The 18,736-nt window shown below is 33.7% G+C and overlaps 1 protein-coding gene across 3 annotated transcripts in view; it reads left to right on the forward strand.

The window, feature by feature from the left end:
- The window catches only part of Sesn (Sestrin), a 177,846-nt gene extending 165,017 nt beyond the window's left edge, over positions 1-12,829 (forward strand). For all 3 annotated transcript variants that reach the window (XM_073957441.1, XM_073957443.1, XM_073957440.1), the window contains 6 exons: positions 3,696-3,878; positions 5,960-6,524; positions 10,901-11,201; positions 11,262-11,445; positions 11,506-11,616; positions 12,654-12,829. In XM_073957441.1, the coding sequence (XP_073813542.1) occupies positions 3,696-3,878; positions 5,960-6,524; positions 10,901-11,201; positions 11,262-11,445; positions 11,506-11,616; positions 12,654-12,740 (1,431 nt within the window). In that variant the 3' untranslated portion in view covers positions 12,741-12,829. The remainder of the gene's footprint in view (positions 1-3,695; positions 3,879-5,959; positions 6,525-10,900; positions 11,202-11,261; positions 11,446-11,505; positions 11,617-12,653) is intronic.
- Positions 12,830-18,736: the final 5,907 nt, after the last annotated feature.

Below are 18,736 nucleotides of genomic sequence, written 5' to 3' on the forward strand. Positions count from 1 at the left end.
AAGTAGAATCGGTTGGCACTCTTTGATATGAAATCAAGACGTTGCACAGTGCGAAATATGAGCACTTTAGCGGAACTTTGCTAATAACTTTTAAAGGAAAGGGCGTATATTCCTAAAATTTTGCAAAAATGTCTCTTATATTAGTGGATAGTGATTGGCTCAAATTGGACCACATAGGCCCGCGGTTTCCCGTAGCGTTCATATAACTCCTGCTGCCGTTTTTACGTTTTACATTCATTTTTCAATCGATTTTGCTGCAAATTGGTATATTCAGTTTTCAGCGGATAGAAAGCTTATGTACAAAATATTATCAATATAGGTTCGCGTTTAGGTATAGCCCCCATTGAACGGTACCGGTAGATGGGACCTATTTTAAATGTTACAGACACATTTTCCAATGTATTTGGTTGTATTTTAACATTTTATGTTCTTCGTAGATAGAAAACCACTGTGCGAAATATTAGCATCGTAGATACGCGTTTTTGGTATAGCCCCCATATGGCGGGTTCCTTCATGTTAGGTATTTTAAATGTTGAAGACAAAAATTGCAACCGATTTTGATGCAAATGTGCATTTTAAGATATTAGCGAATAAACATCCCCCTCACATAAAATCTGTCAACATTGGTCCACTTCTGGGTGAAGCCCCACAACCCTACACACCTATTAAGCAGTAAAATGTCAATTTTTTGGTTTTCATTTGTATCTATAATGTTTATTGGTCCATTCAGCAGGTCTGTACCATTAATTTTGTTAATAATGTCTTTCAGATCAAGTTCAGGTCTGCACTGCATTACAATTTTAACGTATTTTGGTATTTGTACCGCAGCATCTAAAAATGTTGCACTATATGTAAATCACCAACATTTAGAGGTCAAAACTATCAAAAATTGCGAGAGGTTTCTTAATTTTACAGAAATTATCACTGTTAGAATTAGTGAGTCCATTTCTTCAAAACACAATCAACAATGGCGTTCATTGCCGCGTTTACCTTCCATTTTTGGAAAATGCAACAGAATAAAATTCCCGAAGTCTTTTTAGAAAGTCTTGAATATTTCCAAAGACCGCGCGATACCGCACCAGTTTTATAGCTTTGCGAACAGAGGAGAATCCAATCTTTCAGATTATATATATCTTAACACGTGAATGTACGTAATTCACTTTTGAAATGACTACGGAAAATAAAAAATTACAATTTTGAAAACTTCAAAAAATCACTTCTTTCCGACTAAAATTGCACGAAAACAATAAGGGTTTTTTGCATTCTTTTTAAGTGTAAAATATCATAATTGTTTTGTAAAATATTAAGAAAAATTAATCATGGTATACTGAGTTACCATATGTCCGCGCCACGCTATTTTTTTAATGAATCCAAATTACATATATTTCTTAGAAAAACAATTATGAAACAAAAGTGCAACTTTAAGTGCATTTTTAAGTCGTTTCGCGGAGTAAATCGCAAAACTGAGTATGGATCATTTGCAGTGGAGTATTTAGCTAACGAATTCAATTAAAATTTAATCAATTTTATGTACTTCAAAATTCCTTAAAGTTCCACTAAACTTCCCATATTTCGCACTGTGCGTTGTGCCTTCTTGTTCTTGTTATACCCTCAGCATTTATGCTAACGAGGGTATATACACTTTCATACGGGCAAAATGTGCCTCATCGAAATAATGGATTTAGACCCCAAGTATGTTTGGACGAAATGTGTTTCAGACAATTTGGAGTCGATTGAGCAATGTCCGTCCGTCTGTCTGTCTGTCTGTCTGTCTGTCTGTCTGCCTGTCTGGCTGGAGCGCACGATAACTCTCGAACGGATGAACCGATTCGGTTCAAATTTTGGCTTTCGTAATATTTTGCCCAAACTTAGTTTAAGTTCGAAGATGAGCTACATCGGTCCACTCCTTCCGGTACCTCCCCCACAAAAGTTCGAAAATGTTCGGAAAATTTGTGCGCACGATAACTCTTGAAGGGAGTAACCGATTTAGTCCACACTTTGCCCATCGTGGAGCGTGTACCAGACTTAGATCAGGCTTTAATATGGACTCAATCGGTCCACTCCGTCGGGTACCTCCCACATAAAAATTTGGAAAAGTTCAGTTTAGAACCATCTCTCGAATCGCTTCGATTTTTGCTTTAGCAACTTGTATTCACTGCCCTTCATACGACGGTATAAGTTTCATCAGGGGCAAGTCCATACTTCCTGAGAAAATAGCCTGAAAGTTGCAAAAAAAACCCTATGACACCGTGTGAGAAGGTTGGAGCGCAAAATAACTCTCGAACAGGTCTGCCGATTCGGTCCAAAGTTTGGCCTTAGTAATATTTTGTCCAAACATAGTTTAAGTTCGAAGATAAGCCATATCGGTCCACTCCTTCAGGTACCTCCCCACAAAAGTTCAAAAATGTTCGGAAATTTTGTTCATACGGTAACTCTTGAAGGGAGTGGCCGAATTGGTCCATACTTTACACATCCAAATATATCTACCAGATATAGATCAGGTTCAAATATGGACTATATTTGGGCAAGTCCATACTTCTTGAGCAAACATCCCTGAAGTTGTAAAAAACCCCTATGGTACCATATGTAGTGGCTGCAGATCCATTCTTTTTAGTATCTCCTCCGCAAAACTTTTGATCTTTAATCCTAATCAACATTTTTGTCAGTTCAAGCGCCCAACATTTTAAAAACTCCCTAAATAAATGCGTTTTTTGGGAAAAAATTGTTTCAATTTACACAGGCTGAGGGTATATCTCTGTCGGCAAAGCCGACTGATACTTTTTTACTTGTTGTTGTTCGAACTTCCCTATAATGCACATTCTTAACGTACAAATAATTCTATATAACGGATTGTGACCAAAAATATGAATTTTCACAGCTTATAATCACTTTAAAACTTCTCTACAACTGGTGTCTTAAGACAAGCCGTTCGAACTCGGCGATAAAAAGTAGGTTCCATATCATTGAGCTAATATAAATCGGGGTGCACTCATTGATATGAGAGAAGTCTCCCTTGTCCCGTCTGGGGTGTTTGTGGAACAATTATTATTATTAGAATCACTTTATACCGAGGTTTTTCTATAACGTATTAATTTTACGTCCCCAAGAGCTACGCTATAGAAAAGTTTGAATGTAGGGGTTTCAGAGGGTTGGCTCAATCTGCGTGATCTTGGATCTTCATTCTTATAATAAAATCTTGAAACTGGAATCAATTGTCCATTGCATTGTATATAATAAAATAATGTATAACCTCTATATGCAGAGGTATGTATTTGTACATACTTAATAAAATTAAATATTTAACAAAAAAAAAAAAAACAAATAAAAATACTTGGCATCCATAGCTGCTGTTATTTACAATGCAGTGCGTGTTTGCTTCGCACATTTGCTCATTATCTTTAGGTCATTTGCATTCCACACTGGTGATGATAATAGGCTGTGGCAGCGATGGCAGCAGCAATAAGTATGCACGCCTATGACTATAATGAGCAGATTACATCTGTGAAGGTTCCTCTTTGGCAAATAAATAGTCGCATTTATTGCTGGCAATAATTTTTATGCAAAATTTAATTATTCTATTGTCGTGTTGTCTAGATTTTTTCAGAGGCGACTAACTGACTGTTGTAATTAGTGTCTAATTATGTTTGTCTTGTCATCTCTTTTATTTGATTTGTTTTTTTTCTGTTTCTTTTTAGGCCGCCGCTCGTCATCAATGCCCGTACCTGGTGAAAATGTACGAAAAGGAATTTATCAATCAGGGTGGTAATCCGGAATGGTTAAACGGCTTGGATTTTATACCGCCAAAATTACGTGCCATATATGAGATAAATAAAATTCTAGCACACCGGCCGTGGTTGTTGCGCAAGGAGCACATAGAGGTGGGTAAAGAAAATTCAAATTCTTTTCCAGAATCATAACGAGTAAAAAGATATGGCAATGCCTTTAAATAATTTTTTAAAAAATTCTCGATTATTGGCAATGTTCGAAAATATTTTTTTAAAAAATACTCGATTATTGGCAATGTTCGAAAATATTTTTTTAAAAAATCCTCGATTAATGGCAATGCTCGAAAATAATTTTTTAAAAAATCCACGTTTATTGGCAATGCTCGAAAATAATTTTTTCAAAAATCCACGTTTATTGCAAAATCTCGAAAATAATTTTTTAAAAAATCCACGTTTATTGGCAATGCTCGAAAATATTTTTTTAAAAATCCACGTTTATTGGCAATGCTCGAAAATATTTTTTTTAAAAATCCACGTTTATTGGCAATGCTCGAAATTTTTTTTTTTAAATCCACTTTTATTGGCAATGCTCGAAAATAATTTTTTAAAAAATCCACGTTTATTGGCAATGCTCGAAAATAATTTTTTAAAAAATCCACGTTTATTGGCAATGCTCGAAAATAATTTTTTTAAAAAATCCACGTTTATTGGCAATGCTCGAAAATAATTTTTTAGAAAAATCCACGTTTATTGCAAAATCTCGAAAATAATTTTTTAAAAAATCCACGTTTATTGGCAATGCTCGAAAATAATTTTTTAAAAAATCCACGTTTATTGCAAAATCTCGAAAATAATTTTTTAAAAAATCCACGTTAATTGGCAATGCTCGAAAATAATTTTTTAACAAAACCACGTTTATTGGCAATGCTCGAAAATAATTTTTTAAAAAATCCACGTTTATTGGCAATGCTCGAAAATAATTTTTTAAAAAATCCACGTTTATTGGCAATGCTCGAAAATAATTTTTTAAAAAATCCACGGTTATTGGCAATGCTCGAAAATAATTTTTTAAAAAATCCACGTTTATTGGCAATGCTCGAAAATAATTTTTAAAAAAATCCACGTTTATTTTCTAACAAATTAAAAAAAATATATTTTTTAAAAATCCACGTTTTAATGGCAATGCTCGAAAATATTTTTTTAAAAAATCCACCTTTTAATGGCAATGCTCGAAAATAATTTTTTAAAAAATCCACGTTTTAATGGCAATACTCGAAAATAATTTTTTAAAAAATCCACGTTTTAATGGCAATGCTCGAAAATAATTTTTTAAAAAATCCACGTTTTAATGGCAATGCTCGAAAATAATTTTTTAAAAAATCCACGTTTTAATGGCAATGCTCAAAAATAATTTTTTTAAAAATCCACGTTTTAATGGCAATGCTCAAAAATAATTTTTTAAAAAATCCACGTTTTAATGGCAATGCTCGAAAATAATTTTTTAAAAAATCCACGTTTTAATGGCAATGCTCAAAAATAATTTTTTTAAAAATCCACGTTTTAATGGCAATGCTCAAAAATAATTTTTTAAAAAATCCACGTTTTAATGGCAATGCTCGAAAATAATTTTTTAAAAAAACCACGTTTATTGCAAAAGCTCGAAAATAATTTTTTAAAAAATCCACGTTTATTGGCAATGCTCGAAAATAATTTTTTTAAAAATCCTCGAGTATATACAATGCTAAAAAATAATTTTTTAAAAAATCCACGTTTATTGCAAAAGCTCGAAAATAATTTTTTAAAAAATCCACGTTTATTGCAAAAGCTCGAAAATTATTTTTTAAAAAATCCACGTTTATTGGCAATGCTTGAAAATAATTTTTTAAAAAATCCACGTTTATTGGCAATGCTCGAAAATAATTTTTTAAAAAATCCACGTTTATTGGCAATTCTCGAAAATAATTTTTTAAAAAAATGCACGTTTATTGGCAATGCTCGAAAATAATTTTTTAAAAAATCCACGTTTATTGGCAATGCTCGAAAAAAAATTTTTAAAAATCCTTGTTTATAGGCAATATTCGAAAATTATTTTTAAAAAATTCACGTTTATTGACAATGCTCGAAAATATTTTTTTTATAAAAAATACTAGAAAATAATTTCTTAAAAATATTTTTTTTGTAATTTAAAGATTTTTTTATATTTTCTTTCCATATTTTTCCATCTCTATTTTTAGAGTTTAACTCGAGGCAAAAACAGTTGGTCTCTATCGGAAGTTGTCCATGCCATGGTGCTGTTATCGCATTTTCATTCGTTGTCGTCGTTTGTGTTCTCCTGCGGTCTGACACAAAAACTTGATGGTTTATCTAGTCCTAAACTGAAAACACCACCCACCGCCAATGTCCACAGCATACACAACAACACTGTGGCTGTTGCGATTAGCAGTGGTGGTGGTGGTGGTGGTGTCGGCAGTACGATCGATGGAGGAAATCCATTGATGCATTCATCTGCCGGTGGTGCGGGATCTTTACCACAGTATCAACCGCAAAAGACTGTTTTAAGTGAAATCACATTGAACAACAACAATAATACCAACAACAACAACCACAGCATCGATCATCATAATCATCAGCTATATTGCAACAACAATGCAGCCCATAGCATTGTGGGAAATATGACAGCCGCTGCTGTCGTAACTGGTGCAGCCGCTGCTGCTGTAGCAGGTGGAGGTGTTGTGGCAACAGCAGCCGCCTTTGCCTCATCTGCCAATGCTGCTGCGGCAGGTCTAAACAAAATTAATGGTAAGTTGTTAAAACAGATCTCTGTTTATCACTTTTGGAGAGGGTGTTTTGTCCACATCTGTAAACGATTGGTGTGTGTCACCACATTCAGCTAATTTTTATGGGTCATCTTTATAAGGTCCCCTGCTTGCAATGTGGTGCGACAAATTTTCATTTTGATTGCGGAATTTGATTTTTATAGGTGTGTAAAATGTTTTATTTGTTTTTAAACATTTAAATGCATTTTTAGGAATGATAGGCCTTTGAAGAATGGGGGAAGGGGATACGAATTAAAAGAGGAAAGTATAGGCGGAACATTACGGATTCGCTTCGTCCCAATTCCAAAATTCTAAATGCTGGCAATGTTTAAAAAAATCCATGTTATTAGGATTGTCCAAAAAATATTTTAAAAAATCCACGTTTATTAGGATGGTCCAAAAAATATTTTAAAAAATCCACGTTTATTAGGATGGTCCAAAAAATATTTAAAAAAATCCACGTTTATTAGCATGGTCCAAAAATATTTAAAAAAAATTCCACTTTTATTGGGATGGTCCAAAAATTATTTTAAAAAATCCACGTTCATTAGGATGGTCCAAAAGTTATTTTAAAACAATCCACGTTCATTAGGATGGTCCAAAAATTATTTTAAAACAATCCACGTTTATTAGGATGGTCCAAAAATATTTTAAAAAAATCCACATTCATTAGGATGTTCCAAAAAAATATTTTAAAAAATCCACGTTTATTAAGATGGTCCAAAAAATATTTTAAAAAATCCACGTTTATTGTGGATGGTCCAAAAAATATTTTAAAAAATCCACGTTTATTGTGGATGGTCCAAAAAATATTTTAAAAAATCCACGTTTATTGTGGATGGTCCAAAAAATATTTTAAAAAATCCACGTTTATTGTGGATGGTCCAAAAAATATTTTAAAAAATCCACGTTTATTGTGGATGGTCCAAAAAATATTTTAAAAAATCCACGTTTATTGTGGATGGTCCAAAAAATATTTTAAAAAATCCACGTTTATTGTGGATGGTCCAAAAAATATTTTAAAAAATCCACGTTTATTGTGGATGGTCCAAAAAATATTTTAAAAAATCCACGTTTATTGTGGATGGTCCAAAAAATATTTTAAAAAATCCACGTTTATTGTGGATGGTCCAAAAAATATTTTAAAAAATCCACGTTTATTGTGGATGGTCCAAAAAATATTTTAAAAAATCCACGTTTATTGTGGATGGTCCAAACATATTTTAAAAAATCCACGTTTATTAGGATGGTCCAAAAAATATTTTAAAACATCCACGTTTATTAGGATGGTCCAAAAAAATATTTTAAAAAAATCCACGTTTATTAGGATGGTCTAAAAAATATATTTTAAAAAAATCCACGTTTATTGTGGATGGTCCAAAAAATATTTTAAAAAATCCACGTTTATTGTGGATGGTCCAAAAAATATTTTAAAAAATCCACGTTTATTGTGGATGGTCCAAAAAATATTTTAAAAAATCCACGTTTATTGTGGATGGTCCAAAAAATATTTTAAAAAAATCCACGTTTATTGTGGATGGTCCAAAAAATATTTTAAAAAATCCACGTTTATTGTGGATGGTCCAAAAAATATTTTAAAAAATCCACGTTTATAGTGGATGGTCCAAAAAATATTTTAAAAAATCCACGTTTATTGTGGATGGTCCAAAAAATATTTTAAAAAATCCACGTTTATAGTGGATGGTCCAAAAAATATTTTAAAAAATCCACGTTTATTGTGGATGGTCCAAAAAATATTTTAAAAAATCCACGTTTATTGTGGATGGTCCAAAAAATATTTTAAAAAATCCACGTTTATTGTGGATGGTCCAAAAAATATTTTAAAAAAATCCACGTTTATTGTGGATGGTCCAAAAAATATTTTAAAAAATCCACGTTTATTGTGGATGGTCCAAAAAATATTTTAAAAAATCCACGTTTATAGTGGATGGTCCAAAAAATATTTTAAAAAATCCACGTTTATTGTGGATGGTCCAAAAAATATTTTAAAAAATCCACGTTTATTGTGGATGGTCCAAAAAATATTTTAAAAAATCCACGTTTATTGTGGATGGTCCAAAAATTATTTTAAAAAAATCCACGTTTATTGTGGATGGTCCAGAAAATATTTTAAAAAATCCACGTTTATTTTGGATGGTCCAGAAAATATTTTAAAAAATCCACGTTTATTTTGGATGGTCCAAAAAATATTTTAAAAAATCCACGTTTATTAGGATGGCCTAAAAAATGTTTTAAAAAATCCACGTTTATTAGGATGGCCTAAAAAATGTTTTAAAAAATCCACGTTTATTAGGATGGCCTAAAAAATGTTTTAAAAAATCCACGTTTATTAGGATGGCCTAAAAAATTTTTTTAAAGATCCACGTTTATGAGGATGGCCTAAAAAATTTTTTTAAAGATCCACGTTTATGAGGATGGCCTAAAAAATATTTTAAAAAATCCACGTTTATTAGGATGGCCTAAAAAATATTTTAAAAAATCCACGTTTATTAGGATGGCCTAAAAAATATTTAAAAAAATCCACGTTCATTGTGTATGGTCCAAAAAATATTTTAAAAAATCCACCTTTATTGTGGATGGTCCAAAAAATATTTTAAAAAATCCACGTTTATTGTGGATGGTCCAAAAAATATTTTAAAAAATCCACGTTTATTGTGGATGGTCCAAAAAATATTTTAAAAAATCCACGTTTATTGTGGATGGTCCAAAAAATATTTTAAAAAATCCACGTTTATTGTGGATGCTCCAAAAAAATATTTTAAAAAATCCACGTTTATTAGAATGCTCCAAAAAAATATTTTAAAAAATCCACGTATATTAGGGTGGTCCAATAATATTTTAAAAAAATTCACGTTTATTAGGATGTTCCAAAAAATATTTTAAAAAAATTCACGTCTATTAGGATGGTCCAAAAAATATTTTAAAAAAATTCACGTCTATTAGGATGGTCAAAAAAATATTTTAAAAAAATCCACGTTTATTGTGGATGGTCCAAAAAAATATTTTAAAAAATCCACGTTTATTGTGGATGGTCCAAAAAATATTTTAAAAAATCCACGTTTATTGTGGATGGTCCAAAAAATATTTTAAAAAATCCACGTTTATTGTGGATGGTCCAAAAAATATTTTAAAAAATCCACGTTTATTGTGGATGGTCCAAAAAAATATTTTAAAAAATCCACGTTTATTGTGGATGGTCCAAAAAATATTTTAAAAAATCCACGTTTATTGTGGATGGTCCAAAAAAATATTTTAAAAAATCCACGTTTATTGTGGATGGTCCAAAAAATATTTTAAAAAATCCACGTTTATTGTGGATGGTCCAAAAAATATTTTAAAAAATCCACGTTTATTGTGGATGGTCCAAAAAATATTTTGAAAAATCCACGTTTATTGTGGATGGTCCAAAAAAATATTTTAAAAAATCCACGTTTATTGTGGATGGTCCAAAAAATATTTTAAAAAATCCACGTTTATTGTGGATGGTCCAAAAAATATTTTAAAAAATCCACGTTTATTGTGGATGGTCCAAAAAATATTTTAAAAAATCCACCTTTATTGTGGATGGTCCAAAAAATATTTTAAAAAATCCACGTTTATTGTGGATGGTACAAAAAATATTTTAAAAAATCCACGTTTATTGTGGATGGTCCAAAAAATATTTTAAAAAATCCACCTTTATTGTGGATGGTCCAAAAAATATTTTAAAAAATCCACGTTTATTGTGGATGGTCCAAAAAATATTTTAAAAAATCCACGTTTATTGTGGATGGCCCAAAAAATATTTTAAAAAATCCACGTTTATTAGAATGCTCCAAAAAAATATTTTAAAAAATCCACGTATATTAGGGTGGTCCAATAATATTTTAAAAAAATTCACGTTTATTAGGATGTTCCAAAAAATATTTTAAAAAATGCACGGCTGTTAGAATGATCCAAAAAATATTTTAAAAAAATTCACGTCTATTAGGATGGTCCAAAAAATATTTTAAAAAAATTCACGTCTATTAGGATGGTCAAAAAAATATTTTAAAAAAATCCACGTTTATTAGGATGGTCCAACAAATATTTTTTAAAAAAAGTCCAGGTTTATTAGGATGGTCCAAAAAATATTAAAAAACACGTTTATTATGATAGTCCAAAAATATTTTAAAAAATCCTCGTTTATTAGGATGGTCCAAAAATACTTAAAAAAAATCCACGTTTATTAGGATGGTCCAAAAAATATTTAAAAAAAAAATCGGCGTTTATTAGTATGTTCCAAAAAATCGGAATTGAAATAAAAAATCTTCCTAAGTATCTGCTGATTTACTGTTTTTTTTTTCTGTCTCCTTTCAGCTCAACCCAGTGCCACAGTGGAAGTTTTAATGGAACGCATGAAAGTGCTATCCCAGAAACAGGATGAATGTAGCGAAGCAGAACTGAGTAATCGTTTTAAAAATGTTGAAATGCAAACTGCCGAACTGCCTGCGGCTGCAAACGTAACACCCGCTGAAATACCACCTGTTATCTCACATTATATTGAAGATCCTAACTTTCAATATCAAGACTTTGCCCGGCGTGGTGCTGAAAATATACCCAATACATTTCGTATACAGGATTATTCATGGGATGATCATGGTTATTCGCTGGTTAATGAGTAAGTTACGAAGGACACTTTATAACACTCTTCGGAACTAATTTTGAATTTATTTTTTAGTCTCTATGAGGATGTGGGAACATTATTGGATCAACGTTTCCGTTGTGCCTATAATTTAACCTATTTCACAATGGGCGGTGTTAAAAATGTTGATACATCGAAATTTCGTCGTGCCATTTGGAATTATATCCAATGTATTTATGGTATACGCCATGATGACTACGATTATGGTGAAGTTAACCAGGTAAGTGAGACGTTTTGTGTCCAAAAAGTCAATAATTAAATTGTTTTGTTTTCTTTCCAGCTTTTGGATCGTCCCTTGAAAATGTTTATCAAAACCGCTTGCTGTTTTCCGGAGAGAATAACAACAAAGGATTACGATAGCATTTTGGTTGAACTGCAGGACAGTGAAAAGGTAAGATATAAAGAAATGATCTTAAACTACGTTTAAATGAATGAAATGGAACGGTTTGGAAGCTAAATATTCAAATAAAAAAATAATAAATTCCGTTGATGTGAACGTAGCTTAATTGAAAAGAAAATTGATATGAGCAGTTTATTGGACCCTGACCATTAAAAACTAATCCTCTTTCAAATAAACAAAAATATTTCAAAAATTAAAAATGGCGCCCAACGTGGAAATTACGTTTAACATTTCCCTAATCTAGAAAAACGTTTCTGTTTCTAATATTAATTGTCAAAAAAAAAAAATAGTAAAAATTCCCGCACTTTCTTCAAAAATTCAAAATGGCGCCTAAGATTGAAATTACGTCCATGTTTACATTAGGCATTCTATTATTTCTAATTATATTTCTATTAGTTCTTAAAGAATTCCACTTTCTAAATTATTTTCCGTGCAGAAAATTCCGAGGGAAATATTCATGATTGCCCTGAAAATCTTACCCTGTTTCAAATATTAATTTTCAAAAAATTTTTCTCTCACTTTCTTCAAAGATTAAAAATGGCGCCCAACGTGGAAATTGCTATTAAGATTTCATTGATTTGGAAAACATAATTTTTTAATTATTTTTGTGTTTTCTTCGACCTTTTTATTTGTTGATAAATAAAGTTTACTCGAGCTTGAGGTCTATAAATTTGGTTTATTTATTTATTGTCTCCAATATTTCGAAATTCTATGAATTTCATCTTCAGGGAGTATTTTAGATATGTAAATAATAATAATAATCAAACTTAAAAACTAGTGTAGTGTGACTACAACCGTCGAATGTTTTTATTGCAATAAAAACAAAAAAAAAAAAAAATTTATAGACCTCAAGCTCGAGTAAACTTTATTTATCATAATTTTTTAAAATATTTATTTCCAAAAATTTCCATGATTTTGTTAACAAATTAAAAAAATGGCGCCCAACGTAAACATTTCTATTACGATTTTTTATTTTAATTTTTATTCTCATTTCTTATGTATGCGTTTTGTTTCTTCTCTTTTTCCAGGTCCACGTTAATTTAATGGTAATGGAAGCTCGCAACCAGGCCGAGCTTCTCTATGCTTTACGCGAAATTATGCGCTACAGGACATGATCTCATAACAAAAAAAAATGCAACAAAATCAAAAAACAAATGAATATATAAATACATATTAAAAGTTATATACAACAACAAAAAACAAACACATGAAAAATTATTTTTTTATATACATATAAATAATTGTTAACTAATCTATATAACAACAAAATGATCCAAAAAAAAGTTTATAAAAATATATATTTTTTGTTAAATAAATAAAAAACATACACTAAAAATAAAACAAAAACAACACTTATATACTAAATATATACCTACTAAATACTAAAACACATGCATATATATTAATATACATACACACATTCATATTCTATAAACACACACATATTTACATTTACATATAACATGCATTCAAACTGCATAAACCAAATAATAAAATAATTAATTTTATTTTTTAATTCAAAAATTAGGACAGACATAATTCAAATGGAACAAAATCTTTTAAGCAGCTCCACAAATTCATTTATCTGGTGTAGTTTTTCAGACAAAACATTTGAAATGTTTTCCAATATTTTTTTCTATTTATACCCTAACATTGGGTAACCATTGCGAAAACATCGTCACAGAAGATGTTAGGTGAGTCCGAAACAGAGCCCGACGTTAGAAAAGATTTCCAAACGAGCCAATGTTTTATTCAACTTCACCATATTTTACACGGCGTTTCCAACGTTGTACAGTGATTCAGAATTTACGGATTTCTAAGTTATGGATGGATATCAAAACTAGGCTAGGTTGTAGGATACGCAGCTGCTGCTGTTGTAGGCAGCTACTTCACCCGGTGACCAGTGGTTCTTTGTGTCCATGTGAAATAGGGGTAAAGAAGATCTAAAATAACTCGCTTCATAACCATTTTTTAACAGGTCCGCAAAAGGCTACAGTCATAAAAGATAGTGGGCGGAATTCTTTTGCCATTGACCACGACACTCAACTCTGTGCCGTAGACTTACTGGCGGATATTTTTACATTCAGCTTTTCACAAATGACATAGGGAAGGTACCTGACGCCAAGATGATCAGCAATTGGATAGCTTTTTCTGACGCTGATGAGAGGAGTAAAGCCTTTACCTACGCTGATATCCTTGTCCAGTTTCAGTAACGGTACCAACCTGCCCATTTTCCAGACCTTGATCACAATGTGGGTAACTAGCGGCAGGTTGAGAAATTTTGTCTTATACTCTACTCCCGCCTCCTCCAGCTGTTTCTGTATTGCCATCGATATACCGTCAAGGTCCGACACATGGGATAATTATGCGTTCCTAATGGAATTTGCAACATAATCCATTGTTAATTGTGGTGGTTCCTCTAATCCGGGAGGGGACAAATTGTCGTGTAAAACAACTTGCGCACCTCTTCGGATCAGTCATCGTAGCGTCGCCAAACGTGACTGAGGTCCTATCTCCCTTCTTTCTAATTCAGGCTCCAATGTTGCAACTGTTAAGATGATCTAGCCACTTGTTTCGCTTGTGCTTACCGACCAACCTGTTAACTTACAGTGTCAGCACCATAACCCTGGGGTCACTAGGGTTGTCGCGACGCAGCTCCTTTGCTAATCCCGCTGCCTCTGCTGATAAATGTGGTCTCACTTCGACTATTCGGCCAGCAGGTATATAGCAAGCGGCTGCAGTTGTGATGATGCTACGCGAACATATAAAGAGGTGATTGGTGAACTCTTTAAATTTAGGCCAATTAGCGGCGGGACCCAAGAGAAACGATGAGAAAATGCCTGATGACGTCTTGTGTCAAACCAGGTTACACGATGGTAATTCTATCCCGTAATTCTGTTAGGAGCGTCCACATTGAACCTAGAGCTATCAATCTGCTTAGCCTGTGCTATAACCCTCTGGTTATTACGTAAGGCCGAAAGCTACAACTCATGATGAGCATTAAAGTCCTACAAGACCAAAAATCTAGTTACCCCACACCACCACTTCTGGTGTGATGCTTCCTCAGTACGTTGTAACCATCACAACACTGTAAACTGCAGTTTTTATACACTCAGCATTTATGTTAACGAGGGTGTATATACTTTCATACGGACAAAATGTGCCTCATAGAAATAATGGTTGTAGACCCCAAGTATGTTTGGACGAAATCTGTTTCAGACAATTTAGTGTCGATTTAGCAATGTCCGTTCGTCTGTCGTCGAACGGATGAACCGATTTGGTGAAAATTTGGCTTTCCTAATATTTTACACAAACTTAGTTTAAGTTCGAAGATGGGCGATATCGGTCCACTTCTTCAGGTACCTCCCCCACAAAAGTTCGAAAATGTTCGGAAATTTGTGCGAACGATAACTCTTGAAGGAAGTAACCGATTTGGTCCATACTTTTCACATAGTAAAATTCCTACCAGACTTAGATGAGGTTCCAACAGGGACTTTATAAGACTTGATAAGTTCAGTTTAGGACCAGCACTCGATTCGCTTTGATCTTTGTTGTAACAACTTCTATTCACTGCCCTCCATACGTCGGTACAAGTTTCATCTAGTCTATACTTCCTGAGTAAATTGCCTGAATGGTGCCAAAAAAACCCTATGTGTAGTGATTGGAGTGCAAGATAACTGTAGAACGTAATATTTTTTCCAAACTTATTTTAAGTTCGAAGATAAGCCATATCGGTCCACTCCTTCAGGTACCTCCCCCACAAAAGTTCAAAAATGTTCGAAAAATTTTGCGCACGATACCTCCTGAAGGAAGTGACCGAATTGATTCATACCTTACACATCCTTATATATCTGCCAGATAAAAATCAGTTTAAAATATGGAGTATATATGTCCACTCCTTCGGATAAATTCTTTTTCAGGGGCAAGTCCATACTTCTTGAGAAAACAGCCCGAAAAGTGTAAAAAAACCCTATGGACCATACGGCACGATAACTCTCGAACTAATTCACCGATTTGGTCCAAAATTTGGCCTTCGATTCTCTTTCATAATAGACTATGCCGGTCCATTCCATTAAGTATCTCCTCCTCAACACTTTTGACCTTTAATACCAATACAGGGTTTTTGAAAAGGTTAGGGTTTGACCCTAAATACATTCGAACTGTCCGTAGATGAAAGTTTCAATTCACATAGGCTGAGGGTATATCTTATAGGCTTAGTGTGTACTTGTTTTATTTTAGTTTCCTGCACCACCGCGACCATGATATACTTCCGAACTATAATATCCACTACTTCCTCGATCTTACTTCACAGTCCATTGAAATTAAATGACAAAAATTATGGATTTTCGGGGATTGGAACTGCAACGACTGGTGTTAAGTGCTGCGTGTGGGGTTGCTGTTGGTGCGACTGCGGGAGAACCTTGTAGTCTGATTATAATGACTCTGGAGGTTGTGTTCTCGTGTCCAGATCAATCCCTTTAATGCACCCACTCCCAGCATCTATTGCATCTCAAGGAAGTTTGAGTGTGGTGGATAGGGATGTGACAATCCGAGCTCAACTAAATTGGTCTTGGGGTTTCCTTCGTCCCAGCACAGACCAAGAGAATCCCGAACAGGCATTCCGGGATATATGCTGCTTCCAACACAGAAAAACGATACAAACTCAAACAATTGTACTCTGAGGCACTGCCGACCAAGAAGAGGGCACACAAAATTCTGAATATTGGCAACATTCGAGAGTGTGTTAGTAAGGTTGTACGCACTCATGCTGCAAAACAAAAACAAATCAAAACATTTGCTCTCTTGTGTGTGCTCTTTCGTTGCGTTCGTGCCGTGTGTGTGTGAATTGCCGAAAAACTTCGTAACTTCAACAATACCAAAGAATGGCATTGAGGTGACATACGCTGGCCAGATCGCTGATGCAGTATGGTTCCGTTATTGAAGAACCCGCCGCCTTGGAATTGGTATGCCACAATAATGATGTCTGGCAAACTGTAGCAATCTCCTCTTGTCTTCCTAGGAGCGTCTTCGTTCCAGAAGCGAACTAATATCAGGCATACAATGCATGGTACAACTATTCATTGGCGGTTTCCACACCTTAAACAACTCTAACTCGTCAGTATCACACTTTACTGCTGGAACCATACACACATACCATGTATGGGTCACTAAATTAAGCTGAAGCGAGTTAGGTCTATATAGGACATAAAAAGTCATCCTTCTCTGCTCCTTGTACGATCCTTTCGAGGTTTGTTTTCTGGGTCGCGGAGACCTTGATGTTACTTTGAGTCATAAAGTTCACAATTTTGCTGACTTTGTTGGGGAGACCGTTGCAATTGAATTGCCGGAATGATTCAGGGCGCTGAACAAGAATGTGGGATGTAAGATGCTACGTTTGTAGTCGATGGGGAAACTGAGGGACTGTTTCGACGACGATAAATCCAACGACGAAGTTTGGGCCACTCTTATAGACGTTCTGGCGCAGCAAGCAACAACATACCTCCTATCACAGTAGTACTGGAGGCGGCTAAGACCAGATCAACAACCCTAGATCAACAAGGCAAACGATAGTCGTGTTGGTCGTGTTGGTGTAGGCGCCTCAATTCTTACTGGGCCAAGATTGAAAGCACACTTTCACTTTGAACTAATCCTATCCAGGTGGCATCCTATCTGAACTTGGAGTTGGAGCAAGGGCCGAATCAATGAAATGAAGATATACACATGTAGAAGCTGCTACATCAACAACACTTAGGACCAGAGCAACTTCGGAAGTACACCAATTCCCTACATCCATTACATCTAATCGATGTTGACATGTGGTGGATGCGAATCTGCCTAACGGAACAGATTCATGGCCCGGGATTCTTTTATATTGCGGCTCCCTACACAAGAGCTTTGTGCATCCTACAAGAGCTTTGTGATTCCGGGATATATTGCCGCTTCCAAGGTGAAAAATACACGAAAACAAACACATAATTTTTGAGGTGAAAGCCCCTTATCGAAGATTCAATCAATCGGCAGCCGTGGGATTGTTACTACATATTTGGCCACGTTGGGCGCCATAATATATATATTTATGTAAATATCACATTTTAGTGCCCGGGTTTTGTTTGATTCCCAAGCCGGTCAACATCACATTTTCAACGGTGGCAAAAACACCCTACAGCGTAATGTGGGCGACCTTATCTGAGCATTTCAGTCATGCTAAACATGTCTACAAGTGATATCTTATAACACACCGACTCGGCTAAAAATCGGAGATAGACTAATTGATATTGGAGAAGTCTCACTTGTCCCTTCGGGGATGTCTGTGAGAACATATGTAAGTAAGATTTATGTAGGACGTACATATATCTCTCTTGGAGTTTGTCAAACTACTCTGGAAAATGCAATTAGACGCCAAATTTCTTTACATAGTGCAACTGGTATGCAATTTGCTTTGGAATTCTCTTCGAACTTCACCTTCAAGTTCCCTCTTAAATATTATAAAAGAATGCCTTATCAGAAAAACATTTGATTAAAAACTCTCTATATCTTTCTTGGAGCTTGTCAAACTACACTGGAAAATGCAGTTGGGCGCCAAATTTCTTTACATAATGCAAATGGGATGCAAAAAACCAATATTCAACCTGAAACCAAATTCTTATGTTAACTAAAATGCAAAGTGATAAAAAAAATTGGAGAGGAACAAGTGAAAACAATAACTTTTCCTGGAGACTGGAGTGTATATTTTTTAACTAGAACATAGTTGTTATACTATACAAATTCATTTAATAGAATCACAATTAGTGGAAAAATGAACACTAACACACCGAAAGAGCGGCAGGGTTACTCTCTACTCGTATTGCGATGCGTAAGGAAAATTAAATAATTGGTACTCTCTAATTCTCTAACAAAATACCAAACGCGAGTCTATCGCAATACGGATAAACCCCCCTAGTATATTTATTTCAGTTTTAACACTTATCGGATTGCGAATTGAACACTCAATTAAAATTTTTCTTGTTATATATAGAGGTAAAAATAAGGAAAATCATTTTAACTATAACTTTTACCTATACATATTATACACTACGTATATACTTTTGAAATACAACTAAAAACCCAACTT

The sequence above is a fragment of the Musca autumnalis genome, unplaced genomic scaffold (genome assembly GCF_047663935.1).
Source record: "Musca autumnalis isolate F117 unplaced genomic scaffold, ASM4766393v1 scaffold_5, whole genome shotgun sequence".
Classification (NCBI taxonomy): Eukaryota; Metazoa; Arthropoda; class Insecta; order Diptera; family Muscidae; genus Musca; species Musca autumnalis.